At 51.4% G+C, this 16,508-nt stretch overlaps 1 protein-coding gene across 2 annotated transcripts in view; it reads right to left on the bottom strand.

Annotated features, from left to right (window-relative positions):
- Nucleotides 1–243: 243 nt before the first annotated feature.
- LOC107143932 (myosin-6) overlaps nt 244–16,508 on the bottom strand; it is an 18,033-nt gene continuing 1,768 nt past the window's right edge. Inside the window, exons 3-29 of one of the 2 annotated variants that reach the window (XM_048798804.1) lie at nt 16,088–16,330; nt 14,498–14,641; nt 14,088–14,244; nt 13,970–13,997; nt 13,649–13,760; nt 13,290–13,382; nt 12,563–12,626; nt 12,197–12,295; nt 11,584–11,687; nt 11,353–11,491; nt 10,605–10,873; nt 10,172–10,342; nt 8,584–8,893; nt 7,891–7,961; nt 7,515–7,602; nt 7,308–7,425; nt 7,059–7,182; nt 6,648–6,784; nt 5,543–5,798; nt 5,142–5,384; nt 4,817–4,993; nt 4,394–4,539; nt 4,048–4,138; nt 1,678–2,067; nt 1,203–1,329; nt 994–1,112; nt 244–464 (exon numbers count right to left, since the gene is read on the bottom strand). In XM_048798804.1, coding sequence (XP_048654761.1) covers nt 264–464; nt 994–1,112; nt 1,203–1,329; nt 1,678–2,067; nt 4,048–4,138; nt 4,394–4,539; nt 4,817–4,993; nt 5,142–5,384; nt 5,543–5,798; nt 6,648–6,784; nt 7,059–7,182; nt 7,308–7,425; nt 7,515–7,602; nt 7,891–7,961; nt 8,584–8,893; nt 10,172–10,342; nt 10,605–10,873; nt 11,353–11,491; nt 11,584–11,687; nt 12,197–12,295; nt 12,563–12,626; nt 13,290–13,382; nt 13,649–13,760; nt 13,970–13,997; nt 14,088–14,244; nt 14,498–14,641; nt 16,088–16,288 — 4,179 coding nt within the window. In that variant the 5' untranslated portion in view covers nt 16,289–16,330 and the 3' untranslated portion in view covers nt 244–263. The remainder of the gene's footprint in view (nt 465–993; nt 1,113–1,202; nt 1,330–1,677; nt 2,068–4,047; nt 4,139–4,393; nt 4,540–4,816; nt 4,994–5,141; nt 5,385–5,542; nt 5,799–6,647; nt 6,785–7,058; nt 7,183–7,307; nt 7,426–7,514; nt 7,603–7,890; nt 7,962–8,583; nt 8,894–10,171; nt 10,343–10,604; nt 10,874–11,352; nt 11,492–11,583; nt 11,688–12,196; nt 12,296–12,562; nt 12,627–13,289; nt 13,383–13,648; nt 13,761–13,969; nt 13,998–14,087; nt 14,245–14,497; nt 14,642–16,087; nt 16,331–16,508) is intronic. The other variant, XM_015487762.2, reaches the window with a different exon arrangement.

Genomic DNA, 16,508 nt, shown 5'->3' with positions numbered 1-16,508 from the left:
CCAACAAGCTTTTTGCTCGTCTTATACATGAGCATTAGGTATAACCCGGGCCAAAAGCTCGCCTGTCACAGGAAGTGGGTTAGGGCCAGCCAGGGCTCACAGACTGCAGAATCCAGGCTTCCTTTTAAGCACTTCTATTGCCCGCCAGGTTTCACCCATCCCCTGTCACTCCCACCCCAAACCACTTACTTATATCCACTCTGCCTGTCTCCACCCCAGGTTCTCTGTTCCTCTCTGAGAATCAGGGTGGAGGCATTCAGCACTCACTTGGCCTCCTCCAGCTCCTCTGTTCTCTGGATGGCATCTGTCTCATACTTGGTCCTCCACTGGGCCACCTCTGAGTTGGCCTTGGACAGGACACGCTGTAGTTCGGCCTTGGCCTCCATCTCCTCTTCATACTGCTCCCGCAGCAGGTCACAGTCATGCCGGGCCGACTGCAGTGCGTGGGCCAGGGCGTTCTTGGCCTGGGGAGAGGTGGACACCAGAGGTAGAGGGAATCCCTTCAATTGAGCCTCAGCCTCATCCAGCATGAGCACTGAGGTGGAATCTCAGTCTTTGAGTGGCTTCCCAGTTTGCCTACTGCATGCCTTTAGCAACAAGGAAAGAAGCACTGATGGGGTGTTGCTTAGCTAGAAGGTAGGAGAATCTGGACTAGAGTGTTCTTCATTATGGAGGTGTCTCTCCAGCCTCCAGGCCCAATTCTTCTCTCTCTCCTTTCCTTCCTTCCTTCCTTTTTTTTAAACTGGTGAATGAATCATACTAGGTAAGCACACTACCACTGAGCTACATCCCCGGTTCTTTTTATTTTAAGAGGATCTCACTAAGTTGCCTAGGCTGACCTCAAACTTGTGTTCTACCTGCCCCAGCCACCCAAGTAGCTGGGATTATAGGTGTGTACTTTTGAGCCAGTCTCTCCAGACCTAGTTTTGGAGTTGAGGTTTAATGTTCAGGGCCACCATCAAGCCTGTCCCACTTCCCCTAGCTGGGCCTCACCTTGCCTTCCTCCTCTAGCTGCCTCTTGAGGTCTTCCATCTGCTGGGTGTAGGAGAGCTTCCCTCGTGTCAGTTGGGAGATCAGAGCCTCCTTTTCCTCTAGTTGCCGGGCTAACTCTCCTGGAGGCAGAATGAGGGATTTGTGGGCCGTGAAAGAGGGAAACCAATGCCCTATGCAGGACAGGAGTGGGGATGGTCAGGGGCACCCACCATTCTCGGTCTGCAGCTTGGCTCGCTGTGTAGTGAAGTCATTGAGGGAGCGCTGGGCCTCTTCCAGCTTCATGCGGTACTCATTGGCCTGGTCCTCCAGTGTCCGAGACACTTTCTCCAGGTTTGCCTTCAGGCAGTAATGGACACAGAGAAGGTGAATGCGGGAAGGGCCAGGGTTGGCAGGGAGAAGGGACTGGGTTAACCAGACTTCAGGAAAGAAGAGAGGGCGAAGGTGGGAAGAGCACAGAGGGCAGGAGGGAGACAGAAGGAGTGTGGAAAGGGATCAGTCTGAAGAGGGGGCATGAATTAAAGAAAGGAGGAGGTGAGGGCCAGGGAGGAGCAGGATAGAGAGGATCTGAAGATCAAGGAAGATGAAGGGAGTGAGAAGGACAAGAGAGAGGACACGTAGAGAGAACACGGGAGGAAGCCACAGTTTCCGAGAGAAGAGGGAGAGGAGAAGTGGAGCTGGGCTCACCTTGGCCTTGATGATCTGCTCCATGTTGGAGGTGACATCGTCCAGCTCCAGCTTGAACTCGCTCTTCTCCTTCTCCAGCTTCTGCTTCACCCGCTGCAGGTTGTCGATCTGCTCACCCAGCTCGGCCACACTGTCAGCGTGCTTCTTGCGCAGGGCTGCGGCTGTGGCCTCGTGCTGCAGCGTGGCCTCCTCCAGGTCCCTCCTCATCTTCTGGAACTCGGCCTCTCGCTTCTTGTTCATCTCGATCTGCACAGATGTGGCCCCTCCGGCCTCCTCCAGCCTCTCACTGATCTCCTCCAGCTCTCGGGACAGGTCTGAGCGCAGCTTCTCCACTTTGGCCCTGGCCGTGCGCTCAGCCTCCAGCTCCTCCTCCAGCTCCTCAATGCGTGCCTGGGCCCAGATGAGAAGGGCTCAGACCAGCTGGTCAGACTCTTCCACTGGACCCCACCAAGACTCTAAAATACTCCCAAATACTTTGGTCCCTCTTGAGCAGTGGTTCTTAACACGGGCAATTTTGCACCCCTATAGGACAGTTGGCAATGTCTGGAGGCATTTTTAATTGTTATGATATAATGGGAGATGCTACCAGTGTCTAGTGGGTAGAGGCCAGGGATAAGGCTAAGCACCATATAATGCACTGGCCATCAATAAGAATTTAGTTGAAGTGAAACCTTCAAGGCATTTCTTGAGGGCTTCTCAGACTCCATCTGGGCATCTGCAGCTTTCAACTCTCAGAGCTGGTGTTCTGAGGAGTACCATGAGATCCCATGAAATCAGGAATCTCAGAGTCCACATATTTACTACATTGTGCTCCCCTTACCATAAGACAGGACAGAGGATGCTTGTATTTCTACAGATGTTTGCAACAATATTTCAATTGCCTCAGAACAATCAAATACTATTGTAATTTTCCAACTTAATGACAAAGTCTGATCGACCATATTCCTCACTCTTTGGGGCTTACTTATTTATGACCAGGATTGGATTCTAGTTTGCTTGCTCCCTTTAGTTCAGGTGAGAGCTAGCAGAGTGCCCTCCTCTTTATTGTGCCCCTATCTCATTGCTCTGGGCTTAGCCCTGGTTGGGACCAAATTGGGAGAATGTCCCATCTACCATTTTGATCTGCTGTTTGGTTAGTTAGAAGCAAAGAGGAGGATTGTTGGTGTTTCCTTCATCTGGGAAAATAGGTGGCTTTAATGGATAACAGGGTTGGTCCTGGGAGGAAGAGAGAGAGGACCTATGCTTCTGTTCCTGGGATGGAGAAGTTGGAACTTATGCTCAAGAATGCAAAGAGGGAGGGGAGAAGCCACAGCTCATGTCAAGACCTGATGAGGATAACAACACTGTTGTTCTGGGTCCAAAAAACCAAAGAAGTTGCCCGCACCAGGATAGAAGATCCCAGGAATGGCCCAATATTCTGGCCAAACCCCAGAAGGAGCACCAAAGATGAGAGGGGAATCCCTGAATAGCTTAAAGGAATGAAATTGTGCTTACAAGTTACCTGTACTCTGAGCCAAGGACCCCCTGTGCTGAGGGGAGACCAGTTATTTCTATAAGCTGCAGCCTACTCAGAAAATGAGAGAACCAGGCCCTGCCCCTGGTAGCTGAGTGTCTGTTTTCACTCTGTCCAGATATGGCCATGGAGACAGTGCCTGTCTTTAGGTTTCCAGGGCTTGTTTGACAAACCCACTGCTAAAACACATTCAAATTCAAGTTACGTTAAAGGTAAGAGAGACTGGACTGGGTTGTTTTTGTTTTTTGGAGATAGGTCCTGCTGTGTTGCCCAAGGCTGTCTTCAAACTTGTGGGCTCCTAAGCAGTTGGGAGTACAGGTATGCACTAGCATGCATGGCCTATGGTGAAAGAATACTCTCTTGCTAGGGGTTGGTAACTTCTGTAACTTTTTATCAAAATGACATTTATGTGGAGCTTTCTAGTTGACACAGTGGTTCCATATACATTATCTCGTCTGGTCCTGAAAGGCAGGGTTTTGTTAGATGAGAAGAGAATCTGAGGATCAGAAAGGGTAAGTGACTTGCTCAAGGTGGTAGGAGCTGCCCCACCCATGCAGAGAAAGGATTAGGGGAGAACTGAGTTCCATTACTAACCCCAGAGCGGAAAGCCCATGATGTAAAGCACATCTCAAAGAGAGAAACCCTTTTAGTAGGTACAATTCATCCTTAAAATAGTGTTGCTGAAATAATATATCCTTGCTCACTAGGGGTAGGCTGGTGTTCTAGGGTGCCTGTAAGTCAGGGATAATTGAGTCTCTGGGGCTGCCTGGAGTTCCAGACATCGTCTAAAACCCTAAGCAGTTCCTTCAGCCTCAGGAGGTTGAGTTGCCCCTTGGCTGCGCTGGGAAGAACATCACCTGGTTTTCCTTCAGTTTCTTCTGCAGCTGAAGGGCCAGAGCCTGCTCATCCTCAATCTTACTGTTCTGCTGGTTAATGTCAAACTCTTTCCTGGAGGAGAATGGGGATGGTGAATAGTGGTCCTCCTTCCTCTGGGCCCATTCTCTTTGCTTGCCTCAGCATGGCGAGCTGGCCCAGACAGTGAAACTCCCTCCCTCCTGGTCCAGACAGTGAAGGTAGAGGGTTGTGATCACCCTCATTTCCAGTGTGTCCAGGGTGCACATACCCGAAGAGGTGCAGCACCCTGAGCCCCTGCTACCAGGCCTGACACCACCATTAACCCCTCCTGGCTACCATGCTGCATACTTCTTGAGCTTTTCTTCCAGCTGCAGTTTGTCATTCTCCAGGTCCATGATGCTCTCCTGGGTCAGCTTCAGGTCACCCTCCAGCTTCCGCTTCGCTCGCTCCAGGTCCATGCGCACCTTTTTTTCTTGCTCCAGGGATCCCTCCAGCTGGTGAGGAGAAGAAAATGAACAACATCCAGAAAACCTGAAATCCGTATGTGTTCATCTGCTTTTACTTAAAGGTGAAGTCCAATGGGATTGGAAGTCAAATCAGCAGAGAAATCTTGAGAGCCCACAGGATTCAGAGACCTAGCCCAATGAAGAGAGCAAAAAAATCTCCAGGGGCCATAGAACTTAGGTCTAGGGATCAGGAACCCCCTTGACCATTGGTGTTGACTGCAAAATCTGGATCTGAGAGAGTCAGAACATGATTCTTTCTACTCACATCATCCACCTGCTGCTCCAGCTTCATCTTAGACTTGGTCAGGGTGTTGACCTTGTCCTCCTCAGCCTGAAGGTCATCCAGGGCCTGCTGGTGGGCCTCTTGCAGAGCTTTCTTCTCCTTGGTCAGTTTGGCAATGATCTCATCCAGCCCAGCCATCTCCTCTGTGAGGTTCTTCACCTGTCAATCCCAAATCCCAGCCCCTTTAAGGTCAAAGGTCACTGGTCTGGAGACATCTCGGGGGACCGCCATGTTAAGGACCAGGACCACATACTGGCCTGGGAATCCTGAGGAGACCTGGGCTGGAGCCAGAGGGAGCTACCCTCACCTTGTTCTCTGTTGCGTGCTTCTCCTTCTCCACCTTGGCCAGTGTCAGCTCCAAGTCATCAATGTCCTTCTTGAGCTCAGAGCACTCATCTTCCAGCTTGCGCTTCTTGGCAGTGAGCTCAGCATTCATCTCCTCCTCATCCTCCAGCCTCTCGGTCATCTCCTTCACCTTGGCCTCCAGCTGGATCTTGTTCTTGATCAGCTGGTCGCATCGCTCCTCTGCATCATTGAGGTTGTCTTGTTCCTGGGAAAAGAGGACAGGGAAGACACTGGTGATTAAGAGAGGAGATATGCAGGGTCTAAGGAGAGCTGAGCTCTTAGACTTGGGGTCCCTTGTGATAAAAAGGGTTATGATCCGGGTGAGAGAAAAGGAGAGATGAGCAGGTAATCACATGGACTTACTGCCTGCACTTGGAGCTGCAGGTCATTCTTTTCCTGTAGCAGGGACACCATCTTCTCCTCCAGCTCCTTGCGGCGAGCCTCAGATTTCTCCAGTGTCTCTTTGATGCGCCCGAACTCCTCCTTCATGTTGGCCATCTCCTTCTCTGTCTCTGCGCTCTTCAGCAGTGGCTTGATCTTGAAGTAGAGTTTCATCCATGGCCAATTCTTGACTCCCATGAAGGCCCGAATGTTCCACTGTATTACCAGCAGGGCATCCCTGACAAGGAAACGTGGAGGTAGGGAGGAACCCCATGAAGGAGCACTTCTCAATCATGGAGCCAACTGCACTTGGCCTTCCTCCCATTTAAGCAAGTTTGTAGGCATCAGAGGCAGGAGCCCTTCTTGTAGCCTTACTCCCTACGTGTACTCCCAACCCAACATCACTACACTGAGTATGGAGTTGCTCAATAAAAATCAGTGATTAAGTTTCCCTGGGTACCAAAGTGTCCCTAGTACCAAAACAAAAACAAAAAACCAACAATGCACTTTAAGGTTCAACACAATTGTACTATATAGTTGTAGTTCACTCTTTTTATTGCTTTGTAATATTCCACTGAATGGTTATAATACTATTTATCTATTCACCTTTGGATAAAAAACATGGAAATTCAGATTGTTTCTAGATTTCTGACCAATGTTCCTATGAAGATTCTTTTTTTTTTTTTTTCATGGTGCACATGTGTAGCTTCTCTGTGGAAAAGTACTCAGGATGGGAATTTAAAAGTTTGTGACTGTTCATTTTTAAATGATAATGATGAATCGCTTTCCAAAGAGGTTGTACTAATTTACACATTTGTTAACAGTGGGTCAGCATTCATAATTTTGGTTGATCTGGTGTTTTTTTTTTTTTTTTTTGATCTGGTGTTTTAAAATGGTATTTCTTTGGAGTATTTTTATTTAAAAAAAATCCAAATGAGACCCAGAGTGGTAAGAAATAATTTTTTCAGGCCACCAAGTAAGTGGCAAAGCCAGGATGTGCAGCCCAATCTTCTGAACCATACCAGTTGGTACGTCTTGTCTGCCTCTTGCATCTCTGGGGTGCCTTCCCCTTTCCCTCCTGCCTTACCTGCGCTCCACGATCTTCTTGAACTCAATGCGCATGAGCTGGCCCCGGGACTGGGCCTGGATGCGTGTGATGATGCGGCTTAGCCTCTCATCTCGCATCTCTTCCAGCAGCCCCAGAAGCCCAGCTTTGAAGAACACCTGTGGACAGGGGTTAGAACCAAGGAGGCCTCAGCCTCAGATCTGAGACAACTGGGGTGGATAAAGAGGTGGGAGGACCCTGGATGAGTTCCCAGAGGACCCATCACTCCACATCCTAAACCCAAGACTGCAAATGCAAAACACAAGAGAGAAGTGAAGCCTGGGTTTCAGCTCTTGGGCTAACAAGGAAGCCAGGAATTGAGGATCTGCCTCCTGCAGCTTTACCCATCATGGCCACCTGCCTTGCAACCACCTAGCAGGGCTCTAGACTCACCTTGGTGTGGCCAAACTTGTACTGGTTGTGGTCAATGTCCAGAGAGCTCAGCAGTTTCTCTGCCCCTTTCCTGCTGTCAATGAACTGTCCCTCAGGGATGGCCGCCGGGTTCAGGATGCGATACCTGGGGAAGGGAGTGCTGGGGTCACTTGCATTGTGCATGGATTATGCTCTGCCTACAGAATTCCAGGGATGTCTGCAGACTACTGCTCCTCTGCTCCCTGCACTCCGGGGCACGCCCGTACCCACCTCTGCCGGAAGTCCCCATAGAGGATGCGGTTGGGGAAGCCCTTCCTGCAGATGCGGATGCCCTCCAGAACACCGTTGCAGCGCAGCTGGTGCATGACCAGGGGGTTGTCCATCACCCCTGTGGCAAGAGGGGAGGAGAAGGGGTCATTCTCAGGGTAAGTGGATGTCAGGCATCCTCCCCAGACTTAAGCCTTCCCTGGGGCTCACCTGGAGCCTTTCGTTCATTGGGGATGATGCAGCGCACAAAGTGAGGATGGGTGGACCTCAGGTTGGTCATCAGCTTATTCAGATTTTCCTGGGGTGGATGAAGATGGAGAGTTAGGAACCACAAGGGCCTTCTTTTAGGTCCCTGAGCCCTGGTCCCAGGCACCCTGTCACCAGAACTTATGGGAGCCACGGGACAGGGGGTTGACAACTAATTCATGATGTGAGTTCAGGCTTGTCTAGAATTTACATGCTAAAAATTACCACATGACTTTGGCCTCTTTCCTCCTCAACCTCAGGGCAGCAGGATAGGGCAATGCAGCCCAAGGCCTAGGGCTTCCCCACCACAGGTCCTCAGGAATCCCTGGGCCCTTCTTACCCGGTGGAGAGCAGACACGGTCTGGAAGGATGAGCCCTTTTTCTTGCCTCCTTTGCCTTTACCACTATCCCCTAATAATGGGAAAAGGAACAATGAACAAGAGCTTAACAACAGAGGAACCCTGGGGCAGGGACAGGGCTCTGGCACTCAATAGCTTTGTGACTTTGGTAAGGCTATTCTTCAGGTTTCCATGAGGATGGAGTAACTACCTCTAAAAGCTGGAAAGAGGATTGGATAAGACCAAGCCCATAAGGCAGCTCATCGGTAGACATTGAAATCCCATCAGGGGCCTAACCCTCCTCTTCTAACACTCCCCTCCATTCTTATGTCTTCCCACTTTCTAGTTTTCTTCTTATCCTTTTAATTTCAATCTACACCCTTTTTCTTTCTCTCTGAATTACAGGTCCATTTGTTCTACCATGTGTTCAGTGATCCTCTTCCTGTAGACTAAGAATTCTTGCTTGCATGGCTCTATGCTGGGCCTGGGACAATGTTGTATGTACTGCTCTTACTGACCTTGAGGAAGCAGACATGTGCACCAGTATGCAAAACACCAAGTGGACAAAGGCAGGTACTAAGGGGAGGTAGAGATGGACTCTGGTGGGACCTCCTGACTAACAGCCTCCCCTTGCCTACTTCTGGACCCTGCACCTCTAAAAGTCCCCTGGCTCAATGCAGGGGCTGCTTCCTTACCACTATCAACAGAAGCATAGGAAGAGAAGAGTGTGGCCATGAGCTTGAGGGAGGACTTCTGGTATAAGCCCACCACTGTCTCATTGAGTGGGTCCTTATTCTTCTCCAGCCAGCCCAAGATGTTGTAGTCCACGGTGCCAGCATAGTGGATCAGGGAGAAGTGGGCTTCCGGCTTCCCCTTGATATTGCGTGGCTTCTGGAAGTTGTTGGACTTGCCCAGGTGGTTGTCATAGAGCTTGGCCTTGAAGGTCATGTCAGTAGCCTTGGGGAACATGCACTCCTCTTCCAGGATGGACATGATGCCCATGGGCTGAGGTCAGGGTGGGAAGGTGGAGAGAGAATCACTTAGCATATTCCCAGGCTTCCAGAGTCCCACATCCTGAGCGAGAAGACTCCACAGCCCAGTGTTGCTGGTGGGCCAAAGGGAACCTGTGCTTATACCTCTTGTCCCAGGATAAGAAGCCAATATTCCTGGAAATGACCTAAATCCAATTACACTCAGATCTAGCCTGTATGACCTTTTCTGCCTCAGGGGACCCAGCAAAGAGCTATGTACTCCTAATCATCCCTCAAGGCCTCAATACTTCACAACACTGACCATTTTTTCCTGATGTCTCTGCACCAGGGACACTAGGCCAGGAACAGAAGTGTCAGAGGAATCAGACTGCAGGGGCAGGTCAGACGTCTATCTACTGGACACAGGTAGCAATGCTTCAAGGGTTGATTAGAAGGACCTAGGCTCTGTACAACACTCCATCTTTCAGGGAATGTAGTTCTTGGCTTTTCTTGGTATAGGAATGCTTTTGAAAATTTGTTTAAGCCAAAGAATATCTCTCTAGAAAAACATACATATGCACCCACACACACACACACACACATACATGTATATATGTATGTACTCATGCTTTTTTCCCATAGTTTTAGGATAATGACTCAAAGACTATGGGAAGCTCACATTTTGTGAAGGTAGAGACTGGCTAGGTGCAGGTGGGATACTCGGCTCTCTCTGTGACCATACCACCCTCAATGTTCCAGATCTCCTCTTGTCTCAGAATCTAAGCAGGGTCGGACCTAGTTACTACTTGGATGGGAGATACTCAGGCTCTGGCCTGTGTTAGCAAAGAACAAAGGCACACTGAGGGCAGTCAGCACTGGCATGAGGTGGCTCCCACCTTCTCCCCCGTCTCTCCTGAGGACCATCCACAGAGAAGAGGGGCTGCAGACTGGCTTATTTCTCAGTGAACAGGAAGAGGATAGGAAGCCAAATGTCTCTAGTTTTAGTCTAGGATTTTTCCATGAAAGATGCTTCTTATGGGGTTGAGAGAGGCCAGGAGACTCTCCTTCTCTACACTTCACTTTTACTACAGAAATGCCACCACCATACAGAGAGAACAGGATTAGAAATCTTGGGGAAAGACCAAAGGGGATCATCCTGTGTATGCCCATGACTTCACAGTGGGTGAAAGCTGGGTCTGGAGGAGGACCCAGGATTCTGGGGAACTCTAGTTTCTTGAATGCAGAAGGGAGCGGGGCTGTCACTTTTTCTGATATGGCAGAGGAGGGAGTTACAGAAGATGGAGCCAGGCACCTTTTCGATGAGGTCGATGCAGGCCTGCAGGTCCATGCCAAAGTCAATGAACTCCCACTCGATGCCCTCCTTCTTGTACTCCTCCTGTTCCAGCACGAACATGTGGTGGTTGAAGAACTGCTGCAGCTTCTCGTTGGTGAAGTTGATGCAGAGCTGCTCAAAGCTGTTGAACTGCAGGCAGGGAGGGGCAGGAGCAGGTCAGGCAGGCAGGTGTCTGGGTGGCCACGGGGGTCAGCCCAGAGCTGTGCCATGCACCATGCCCAAGCCCAGCAGGGGTGGGACTGGTCCCCTCCCAGGTCAAGGCAGGGGAAGGAGGGCTTGCCCTGAGGACAGAGACAATGACTGCCCTGTCAGTGCCACTGCCTTTCTGTGCTTGACCCATAGCTGGCCCTCCACAAGTGACTGTGAGTGTGCAAGTGGCTCCCTGGCTCACATCAAAGATCTCGAAGCCAGCGATGTCCAGGACTCCTATGAAGTACTGGCGTGGCTGCTTGGTCTCCAGGGTGGCGTTGATGCGTGTCACCATCCAGTTGAACATTTTCTCATACACTGACTTGGCCAGTGCTCCGATGGAGTAGTATACCTGCTGCACGCTCTGCCCCTTGGTGACATACTCATTGCCTACTTTCACCCGAGGGTGGCACAGCCCCTTGAGCAGGTCAGCTGAGTTCAGCCCCATAAGGTAGGCGGACTTGTCAGCATCTGGTTGAGAAAGAGAGAGTGAGCACTTACAAAGATCCTCCCTCCCTGCCTCAATTCACTTCTAGTTAGTGCAGCTGTGGGCATGGGAGAATTCCCTGTCTGCCCAACTCCCTTGTGTCTCTGTCCTTCCCACCTGTCAACCCATTCCTCTGGCCCCCAAGCCTCAGGTCCTCAGGAATCAGCCCATCTGGGGACCATGAGTGGTCAGAGGCCTAACTGGGCTCTAAATGAGGAAAGCCTGGATTCAGGGCTTGCCCCTTAGAAAAGACCAGGCTCTCCAACCATCTACTTCTCCTGATTTCCTTTCACTTTCTCTAATGGGGTCCAAACAAGCCTGTTTTCAACCTAATTCCTTAAGAATTGTTGAAAGGACCTTTGGATACAGCATGGGAGACCCAGCTCCCATGACCGTCTCTGGCATGATAAGTCAGCAGGCCCCTTTGGCCTAGTCAACGCCTCTGACCGCCTGCCCTGCTCACCTTCTGTGCCGTCAGGCTCCGCCTGCTCCTCCCGCTGCTTCTGCTTGAACTTCATGTTTCCGTAGTGCATGATGGCGCCCGTCAACTTGTAGACACCGGCTTTCTCCTCTGGAGTGAAGCCCAGCACGTCAAAGGCACTCTGGGACAGAACCAGAGGTGCAGAGGGAGGTTGGAGCAGTGGCCAGGAGCTCTCAGGAGCCCTCACAACACCACCCCGGCCTCCTCACTCACATCAGTGGCCATGAGCTCCTCAGAGTCGTCGATGGAGGCCACGGACACTTCTCCCTGAGATACGAAGGCGTAGTCGTAGGGGTTGTTGGTGACCAGCAGCATGTCTGTGCCAGGCAAGGGAGGGCAGGGACAAGGAGATAGGGACAGGGCAGGGAAGGGAAGGGGGAGGAGAATGGAGGGAGAATGGAGGAGGAGAGGAAAGGGAGCAGGAAGAGAAAAGGAGGATCAGCAAGGACCCAGGAGAGAATCCAGAGGACATGAAGACCTACATGGGGGGGAGGCACACCTGAGGTCTCAGCAAGAAGGAAGAGGGAGGATGGTCGGGAATGGCGTGTGGAAGAAGGGAAGGCAAGTGAAGATAAGGAGAGAATCAACCAGAAATGAGGAGAAGAAAGGTGCCAGGGGAGGTGTGGAAAGAAGCCATTGAGAAGGAGTAAGGAGTGCGGTGGTGTAGTGGGGAGGCAGGAGACTCAGGGTCCCAGGCGGGGGAGGAAGAGAGTGAGCAGAGGGAAGGGAAGCGGGCAGGTGGGCAGAGTGAGGGGAAGGAGATCCCACACTGCACACAGGTGGGCTTTGGGGTAGGCAGTGGGGCAAGGGTGCAGGTGGGGCTCACCCAGCAGCTCTGGCTTCTTGTTGGACAGGATCTGGTAGAAGATGTGGTAGTTCCTCTCAGACTTTAGCTGGAAGATCACCCGGGACTTCTCCAGCAGGTCTGAGGTGGGGAAGGTAGAGAAAGGTGAGGTGGGAGAGGAAGGGAAGAGAGGAGAGCCAACAGAAGGGTGGAGATGGGGAGAAAGGCTCCTGCAGAGCAATAGCTAGACCCACGGGAAAAGATTGAGTTAAAGAAAAAAAAATACTAAACCCATAAAGCAGATGTCGACCTAGAGAGAAGATGGATGGAATGAGGAGGTCAGGGTGCGGCCGGGAGGGCAGGCAAAGAAGGACTCAGAGGACAAGCAGGCTCTCTGCTGTTACTCACAGGTCTCTATGTCCGCGGAAGCCAGCTTTCCAGTGGCTCCAAAGTGGATCCTGATGAATTTCCCCTGTGGGCAGATGGAACAGTGTAAGGGGACTGGCCAGAAGGGACAGAGTGAAATCATGCACCTCAACTCAACCCAGAAACCCCGGTGGTTCTGGAATGTAAATGACATATTCGGTATCTCTTTTCCATTTTCAGTAAAATGGAAAACAGTGCCAATGCCCAGTGGGGAATGTGAGTGGAATCAGCAGCCCAGGGACTGACACAGGGAGAACTTCTCCTGTTTATGCCTCTTACATTCTCTCACGTAATCCCATCAGTACTATGCAAGGTAGACGTCATGGCCCCCGCTTCACAGTGAAGGAACTGGGCTCAGGGAGGTGTGGGAACTTGCTGAGCACAGAGAGTCAGGCCTTTGGCTCCAAAGCCTGTGCTATCTTCCTATATCCATTGTGGAAGAGCTTTGGAGATACTCGTAATAGAAATCTAAAATATGACCCAAATCATTTCTATTACTTGGCTAGAGAACAGTTATGGTGACTCTGGGCCACTTTCCTTGGGTTCCCAGGACAGGATTGGGAGGATTTGTGTGTATGCACATGCTTGTTGATATCCCAAAGCTAGACACAGTACAATCAACTGAGTGTGCCCACTGTTGGCAAAACAGCACCCCCTTCTCTTGTCAATTCTGAATGAGGCCACTTGGCAGTGGTCAGGGACAACTCACGAAGCGGGAGGAGTTGTCGTTCCGGACGGTCTTGGCGTTGCCAAAGGCCTCCAGAGCAGGGTTGGCCTGGATGATCTGGTCCTCCAGAGTGCCCTGTGAAGGGAGCAGAACCATGGGCATTCATCCTCTGTCCACTTCTAGGTGGTGGTGGGAGGGCAGCAAGGCTGCTCTGGCCCTGGGGGGTGAGGTGGGGCTGGATGAACTGCTGGTGTGTCTGCAGCTCCAAAGAGAGTCAGACCTCAGATTTCAGAGTGTGACTCCTGCTAACAAGGTCTTCTACACAGTGTGGACCCTCAGGAGCCCTGCTTTGCCCCCAACGCCCTGCCCCCTTCTGAACCTGTGAGCCAGCCACACGACACCTTGTTTGCATTGGGATTGTCCTTCTTGCCACGGTCACCTATGGCTGCAATACTGGCAAAGTACTGGATGACACGCTTTGTGTTCACAGTCTTCCCTGCTCCGGATTCTCCACTGGGGATAACAGGGACCAATCAGAACCCAGGATTCTTGCTGTTGTTCATACAGAGCTCAGCATTTGCTTTTCCCTTCCCAGTCTAAGCAACCAGAGTCCAGCACAGTATAGGATTTTCCCTTGAGAAAGAGTCCAATACTCTACACTCCCTGCAATCACAGTCTGGATATACCACCCCCTCCCCCGTAGGTGGATGGCACTTGCTCACGTGATGAGGATGGACTGGTTCTCCCGATCTGGAAGAGAAAGAGGAGAGGCAATGCAGTGAGGGCTGAGGGCTCAGCTGGGGGTTGGGTGGGCAGGCACAGGGCAGGTGCAGGGCTCACCTGTCAGCATGTACTGATAGGCGTTGTCAGAGATGGAGAAGATGTGAGGTGGGGCCTCGCTCCTCTTCTTGCCCCGGTAGGCGGCCACCACTTCGGCATTGTACACTGGCAGCCACTTGTAGGGGTTGACAGTGACACAGAAGAGGCCGGAGTAGGTCTGGAGTAGGAGATAGGGCTGGGCATGAGGTTAGGGAAAACAGGAAGACTGGGATGGACAGTGGTGACAGGCAGGACCTTTTCTAGTTATTCCAACCAGTTTCTCTTTTTCTGCAGCTGACCAGGGATAGTGGGTAGGAAGAGACTGGGTCCCTTGGGAAAGTCCCTATCCCTTTTGTTTCAAAGGGTTCTGCTGGCCTACTAGGGCCTCCATCCAGGACGAGGAGCCCCTGCCGTGTGCAGCAGCCACTCACGTAGATCATCCAGGCTGCGTAGCGCTCCTTGAGGTTGTACAGCACCGCCGGCTCATGCAGGAAGGTCAGCATGGCCATGTCCTCAATCTTGTCAAACTTGGGTGGGTTCTGCTGCATCACCTGGTCCTCTTTCACGGTCACCGTCTAGAGAGGAAATGGGTGGTAGGACAACCAAATTCCCAGCCTGTGCTTGCCAAGTAAGGCTCTGCTCCCCTAGCTCTTCCAGCATCAGGGTTCTATCTTCTAGCTACTATAGGACACAGTCCCCTGATAATTTTCCTGCTCACAGACTCTCTACCCTAGAGACTGTCCTAGGACCCTTTTGTTTTGCCAGTTCTCCAGGCCCTATCCCATGATCATCACCCCCGTCCCTATGTTTTAAATATCTAGAGGCAAACCTGGGTACTGGCAGCTCCAAGATACGTGCCCACCTTATGTGTTACCAGGAGTTGTCTCTTGGGGTCTGTGTTCCAGGGCAGTGTTTGCTCAAGGCAAGGGTTTTCCCTACTGGAAGAACAACTTACAGACCCTACACACCACATGTACCACTGTTGGTGTGGTTTGATTGGCATTAGTTAATTTGCCATGGCCTGACATATTAGATCCTGTCAGTAGGTATTGCAGCATTTTTTTATAGTGGTGGCTGTGGCTCTCAACAATTAAATGATTTGCCTTCACAGTGACCAGGTAGTGGCAGAGTCAGGATAAGAATCAAAGCAAGGGCCCCATGGGTTTTGGCCCGTTATCACACACCTCAGTGGATGCAACATTCAGTCAGCAATTCTGGGAGGCACACAGCTCTGAGCCCTGCCGGTGAGCTGTGGTGATTCTTGTGGCTAGAGTGAGCAAGCCAGGAGCAGGGGTTTCCGAGTGACAGTCACTGGCCCCAGTACTGAGATTTCAGCTCAAAAGTTTCTGCTCTATGTTCATTTGGATCTAAGAGTTGGCTCTTGGTTTGTTTGAGGAGAATTTGAGAAAAGGAACCAGTAGAGGAAACTGAGGCACAGAGAGGAGGGGTGCAAGTGCCAGAAGGGGGAGCTTCTTTGTTTCTTTTTTTTTTTCTTTCTTTCTTTTTCAGTACCAGTTATTAAACCCAGGGGCACTAAATTGCTGAGCCACATCCCCAGTCCTTTAAGTATTTTTATTTAGAGACAGGGTCTCACTGAGTTGCTTAGACCTCACTAAGTTACTGAGATTGGCTTTGAACTCTCAATCCTCTTGTCTTAGCCTCCCAAGTGCTGGGATTATAGGCATGTGCCACCATGTTCTGTGGGACAGGGGAAAGGGGCTTCATTTAATGGTGTGTCTGTGCCTTATTTATCTACAAGACCTCTCTGAGGGGGAAACAGTGAACCCCCTGCACCCCTTCCAGCATCCTCTTTGGCAAGCGGTATGCATCCCTGGGGTGACATCCTGATGCATCTGCTCAGAGTCCTCTGAGAAGGCTCAGGTGCTGGGCTGTTGAGGGAAATGACCTTGCATCCCAGCTCTCTCCTCAGGCCTTCAATTCCCACTATAGGTAGCTCCAGTCCTGCACTTCCCACCCCCCCAGGAACTTCCCCCCTGCCCTGACACTGTGCCCCCACGCACCTTGCCATTCTCGGTCTCAGCAGTGACCTTGCCCCCTTCCCGGGACACAATCTTGGCCTTGACAAACTCTTCCTTGTCATCTGGCACAAAGCACTCAGTGCGGATGTCAAAGGGCCTGGTCTGGGACTCCAGACGCTCCTTCTCTGACTTGCGGAGGTACTGGGCTGCTGCCCCAAAGTCAGCCATCTGGGCGTCACTCATCTTGTCGCTCTTCTGGTCCAAGACAGGAGGGACCTGTTATTTCTGCAATGGGCCCAGACTTTGGTGGGTGGCCTTGTCCTTTTCACCCCTACCTCCTGCCCCACCTCTTTCCCATTGCTTTCCACCACAGCAATAGGCCCTTGCCTAGGCACATGCTGAACGCCCCCCCCGCCCCCCCCCCCCCTGCTCCTGTCCTGGAGTTGCTGCTTGCCTTCGCCCT

Source organism: Marmota marmota, unplaced genomic scaffold, assembly GCF_001458135.2.
Source record: "Marmota marmota marmota unplaced genomic scaffold, marMar, whole genome shotgun sequence".
In the NCBI taxonomy this organism is placed as follows: Eukaryota; Metazoa; Chordata; class Mammalia; order Rodentia; family Sciuridae; genus Marmota; species Marmota marmota.
This window is presented reverse-complemented; position numbering and strand designations above follow the sequence as displayed.